Below are 6,000 nucleotides of genomic sequence, written 5' to 3'. Positions count from 1 at the left end.
TACCACCCACAAACCGACGGGCTGACAGAACGCTTCAATAAGACCCTGAAGCAGATGCTGAGGAAGTTTGTCAGCAGCAGTGGTACAGATTGGGACCTCTGGCTGCCATATCTCTTGTTCGCATACCGTGAAGTCTCCCAGGCCTCAATGGGTTTCTCTCCGTTCAAACTCCTCTATGGGCATGAAGTCCGAGGGCCTTTGTCTTTGTTACGGGAGATCTGGGAGGGTGACCAGGGGAGAGAGAAGGCTGGTAATGTTGTGTCCTATGTTGTACAGATGCGGGAGCGTTTGCAGAAGATGAGTGAGCTTGCCCAAGCACATATGGCAGAGGCCCAGCAGCAACAGAAGGGTTGGTATGACCAGAAAGCCCGCCAAAGATCCTTCAGCCCTGGCCAGAAGGTGTTGGTGCTTCTCCCAAGCAGTGACAGCAAGCTGCTAGCGAAATGGCAAGGCCCATTCGAGGTGCAGAAGAAACTTGGGCCGGCTACATATCAGATCCTGACTCCAGGTCAGTCACGTCATAGTAGGGTGTTGCACGTAAACCTCCTGAAGGAGTGGGTGCAGCAACCTGAAAAGAGCACAGATGTAATGCTGGTCAGAAGTATACTGGAAGAAGAGGAGGTAGATGAACAGTACTTACCCCCTGCTGGTGATCCGGTGAACTTCAATCTTAGCTACCTCTCAGAGGGTCAACAGCTCCAGGTCAGGGCGATCTGAGGTGTTCCGGGAGAGTCCAGGGAGGACTGATCTTGTTGTCCATGATATCGTTCTTAAAGAAGGTGCTTCTCCAAAACGTCTCAGTTACAGGATCCCAGAACGCCTGCTGACAGCACTGAAGGGGGAGGTGGATGTCATGCTCTCCCAGGGCGTCATAAAGCCTTCCAGAAGTGAATGGTGCAACCCAGTAGTCCTTGTGCCGAAAAAAGACGGCAGCATAAGATTCTGCATCGACTTCAGGTATCTCAACTCTGTTTCCCAACTCGATTCTTATCCGACACCAAGGATTGATGACCTGTTAGAACGTTTAGGAAAAGCAAAATTCTTAACTACCATTGATTTCTGTAAGGGTTACTGGCAGGTCCCTCTGACTCAGCGGTCCTGGGACCTAACAGCTTTCCGGACTCCGTGGGGGCTGTTTCAGTTCACTGTACTACCATTCGGGCTCCATGGGCAGCCAGTTTTCAGAGGCTAATGGACCAGGTGCTCTGTGATTTTTCTGATTTCGCAGCTGCATATTTAGATGATATAGTCCTTCACAGTGATAGCTGGGACCAGCACCTGGAACATCTGAGCCTTGTCCTGGGTCGTCTCCGCTCTGCTGGGCTGACTGTCAATCCATCCAAGTGCGTCTTTGCAGCATCCGAGACGGAGTACCTGGGCCATACAGTGGGGAATGGATCAATACGACCACAGGTCAGCAAGGTCCAAGCCATAGGGTCATGTCCTTTACCACAGACAAGGAAGCAGCTCCGCTCTTTTCTTGGTATGGCTGGCTTCTACCACCGCTTCATCCCTCAGTTCTCCACCAGGGCAGCGCTCCTAACCGACATGACTGGAACCCGGAACCCAAATCAGATCCAATGGACGGAGGAAGCGGTGGCAGCTATTCATGATCTCCGCCAGTCACTGAGTAAGCAGCCAGTTTTGTTCAGTCCTGACTTCAATGGTGCATTTATCTTGCAGACTGATGCTTCCGACAGGGGCTTGGGAGCCGTGCTTCTCCAGGGGCCCCCGGAGGACCGTCATCCAATCGCTTACATAAGTAGGAAGTTGTTTCCCCGGGAAGTCCGGTACTCAACAATAGAGAAGGAGGCGCTGGCTATTAAGTGGGCCCTTGATTCTTTCCGCTATTATCTCCTGGGTAGAGTTCACGTTGGAGACAGATCATAAGGCGCTCCAGTGGATAGAGAAGATGAAGGATTCCAATGGAAGAATCACCCAATGGTACCTGGCTCTCCAACCGTTCCGCTTCAGCGTCCAGCACATCCCAGGCAAAGAGAACCTGACAGCTGACTACCTCTCTCGCAGTACCAGCGAGAGTCCTGAAGGGGGGGGGGTGTGATGGCCACAGCCACACATGGTAACACAAGCCCTCACTTTACAAATGCACATTATTAGTTTCTTTTGGTACATCATGAATTTGCTGCACATTTTATTGTTTGCAGTCACATGTGCTATTCTATTCAAATAACTCACTCAACATTTTGTTTCATTTATTTACTTTATTAGTTTTTGTACTTTAACCTTACATTGTTTTATATGGGTGCACACATTTTAACACTGTAAGGTTATACAAGTTGTTTGTTACTAATCATGTGTTTCTTTGTCTTGAGTTATCTGGGCTGAGCGTTGGGGGCGTTCCCTTCCTGGTTGGGCAAAGGCGTGGCTGAGGGCTGAGAGGACCTAAGTCTGGGTGCCGACCTATTAGACCGTACCACGTCTGCCATGTGCCCGAGGGGGGAATTTGGCCTTAGTTACTTTTCTCTGTGTTATGATTTAAGTCTATGTATTTAGTGTATCCCCTTTTTGTGTCCTTTGGTTTGGCCAAGCCGATATATATGTTCCCTTTTGTTTCATTGTGGGAGGTCAGTTTTTTGTTCAGTCTATGTCACGTCAGTTGTGTCTTTAGTGTCATTATACTTTTGGTTGACCTCTTTTATAGGCCTAATTATCAGTTTGTAGACTTTGTCAGTTTTGATAATTTTTTGGGTAATAAAAACCCTCCATTTTGAACCAAACCTCCTTGTGTCCTCATGCCTCACTGATCGGTCCCTAACACTCAAAACACAATTCAACATGGCTTCATGTGGCCCAGCCTTGGACAGCCATTTACCTCACTGATTATACACACCAGAGTTACAACAATTTGGGTTCACAGAGTAAACTTCCCATGTAAAAGAACAATTGGGGAAAGGACTAGTCACTTCAACCACTTTTGAGACCTATTCCCAACATGAACTGTTCACTGATGATTAGCAATTAACACACAAAAAAAACACAAACTTGGTTGATTGCAAGTTTATTTTGTCACAGCAGTAGTGTAGTCACACAGAGGATGTATTTTGGTGTGTAATATGTGGCATCTAATGAAGAATAGTTAGTCATTCACATCAATGCCTTCAAAATAAACATGAGAGACTGACTACATCTGAACCTGGCTGTTAGGAGTTAAAAGTAACAATTTCAGAAAGGAAGTACTTCAGTGATAGCTGTGGAATAATATATGGACTAGCATTATACCTGCTATTATAAAAAACATGTGCCAAGGCCCAGAAAGAGTAACAAATTCGACCATTTACAAAATGACTAAGGTGAATAAACAGTGTGCAACTGACCACCTTCCTTGGGTATAGTGTTGCCACTTTTTACACGGCAAAGCTTTTAATAACAGAAATAATAAAACATTTCCTTTTAAAGTTGACTAAAAAGACTAAAAGAAAGTAAAACAGACTAAAAACACCACCTCCCTAATGCCACCTCCCAATTCCCAATTGTTTATTTACAGCTGGTGCCAGAAGTGCAGGTGCACACACACGCACACACACACACACACGCACACACACTCCCAAACTGATTAGCATACCAGAGAAAAGCAGGCGTGCGTTAAAAGGGAAATATCAAAACACACTCCACGCCGTCTCAAAGTCAGAGGTGCTTCTTCAGATGCGGTGCTTGTGAGCGGTGTGATTGTGTGGAGAGGGAGAGAACAGAAGGCATCAGTGGCGGCACAGGAAGAGCGCCGTGGAGAGGGCCGTCAAAGAGCCGCCAACGCCGCCGCCCGCTCAAGGAGACCAAGCTCACCCGGTCACCCCAACAGGTTCTTCCCTCCAGAGTGGTTAATTGAATTAAAATCAATGACAATCTTGCTGCGACGCGGCACAAATTGCCTAACACACAAACACAGAGATGCACACACACAACAAAAAAAAGGATAAGGATTAGGAGGTTTTCTTTCTTAGAAAAGGAACGTTTTAGTGAACTTTTCTCTTGTGCTGTTTTGCTTTCAACTCACCAGAACCTGAGTGAAACAAGAAGCATAAAGGAGGTGTGGGGAAGCGACAGGAAGTGAAGGGGGTGGGGGGTGGGGTAGCACAAGCAGAAGATTTAAAAAAAAAGAAATTGCTTTCAAATTCGCACCCTATCACTATAATCTCCCCCAGCAAGCGGAGCGCTTTGAAGGAGCCAATTACCCAGAAGTCCACAGGGGAGAGAGAAGAGTGGCAGCACCTCCAGGAAGTAATGACCAGGGCCCGGAACCTTTAGGCCCCGTGCTCCAAACCGCCCCCCCCCCCCCCCCCCACCGAGATCGAGCCACCCAGCAGGGGGCCAAACTTTCCTCTCAACCCCCTCCTTTCATCTCGCCCTCTCAGCAGATCCACTAACCCCCCTCCCTCTTTCTCTCTCTTCTCACCCTTTCAATGCAATTCTTCCTCTGCAGTTCCCCCCCTTCATCAGCTTCCTGTGTGTGTGTGTGTGTGTGTGTCTGCGCGTGTGTGTGCGCGCACATGTGCAATTTCCGTCCATCCCTTCATTCTCCACTCGGACTTATTTTATTCCCTCTGCCTTTTCCTCCTCTTCCATGTGTCCATCATCTCCCACTGGCCCTCTCTGTGCCATGACTCAACACACACACACACTTTCTTTTATTTCTTCCTTCAGCTAAGAAAATCCATGTCCCACTGCCATGGCCTCGGTCATCGCATAAAGTGCTCTCCATTGCTCCACACACTTCTCCCATCTCTCTCTCTCTTTACATTCGTTTGTTTTTTTCTCTTTCCCATCTCATCTTCTCTGACTGCTGGTCTTTGCTGCATGAGTGTCGCATACAACTCCATTAAAAGGAAAACACAACGCAACATTCACTGGGCAAACCAAAGAATCGAAAACACAACGCAACATTCACTGGGCAAACCAAAGAATCGAAAACACAACGCAACATTCACTGGGCAAACCAAAGAATCAAATAGGGCACTAAGGGAGGAGAGACGACTCCATTACTGCAGTCTTCATTCGGCTTTCTCTCAGCACCTCAACAACAGCCACACACACACAGAACACCTATACACTGCTCAAAGCACATCAGAAAGCAACACTTTGAAAGCATGTCAGATCTTAATGGGGGAAAAAACATCATACTGTATATCTATACTGATATGGACCGGTAATGTGTTAGTAACAAAAGGATGCCACATCATTTTTTGGAAATGAAAATGATCAACTTACAGGGGGTGGTTACGGTTGGGGGCAGTCAATGGTATCAATTCCTTCATCCTCCAGGAACTGCCTGCACACTCTTGCCTCATGCGGCCGGCCATTGTTGTGCACCAGGAGGAACCCAGGGCCCACAGCACCAGTACAGGTCAGACATGTGACATGTGTCTGAAGCAGTCATCCCAATACCTAAGAGCAGTGTGGGTACCGTTGTCTTGCCCATGGAGATCTGTGCATCCCTACAAGGACATACCTCCACAGACCATCAAAGACCTACCACCTTGCCGGTCATACTGAATGATGTTGCAGGCAGCATAACGTTCTCTACAACAATTCCAGACCCTTTCACGTCTGTCACGTGTGCTCAGGGTGAACCTGCTCTCATCTGTGAAAAGCACAGGCCGCCAGTGGTGGACCTGCCCATTGTGATTTCTATGGCAAATGCCAATTAAGCTCCACGGTGCTGGGCAATAAGCACAGGTCCCTCTAGAGGCCATCGGGCCCTCAGGCCACCCTCATGAAGTCTGTTTCTGACAAGTGTGGTCAAGGACATTCACACCAGCAGCCTGCCGGGGGTCATTCTGTATGGCTCTGGCAGGGCTACTACTGTTCCTCCTTGCACAAAGGAGCAGATACTGGTCCTGCTGCTGGGCTAAGGACCTTCTACCACCCTGCCCAGCTTTCCTAGGATCTCCTCCATGCTCTTGAGACTGTGCTGGGAGACACCGCAATCCTTCTGGCAATGGAACATATTGGTGTGCCATTCTGGAGGAGTTGGACTACCTGTGC

General features: G+C 48.1%; 1 protein-coding gene across 2 annotated transcripts in view; it reads right to left on the bottom strand.

Moving 5' to 3' along the window:
- Positions 1-3,003: 3,003 nt before the first annotated feature.
- dctd (dCMP deaminase) overlaps positions 3,004-6,000 on the bottom strand; it is a 47,765-nt gene continuing 44,768 nt past the window's right edge. Inside the window, exon 5 of one of the 2 annotated variants that reach the window (XM_042087452.1) lies at positions 3,004-3,887. In XM_042087452.1, the coding sequence (XP_041943386.1) occupies positions 3,646-3,887 (242 nt within the window). In that variant the 3' untranslated portion in view covers positions 3,004-3,645. The remainder of the gene's footprint in view (positions 3,888-6,000) is intronic. The other variant, XM_042087461.1, reaches the window with a different exon arrangement.

This window comes from Alosa sapidissima, chromosome 1 (assembly GCF_018492685.1).
Source record: "Alosa sapidissima isolate fAloSap1 chromosome 1, fAloSap1.pri, whole genome shotgun sequence".
NCBI lineage: Eukaryota > Metazoa > Chordata > Actinopteri > Clupeiformes > Clupeidae > Alosa > Alosa sapidissima.
Note: the sequence above shows the minus strand (reverse complement) of the source record. Positions and strands in the feature narration are given on the sequence as shown.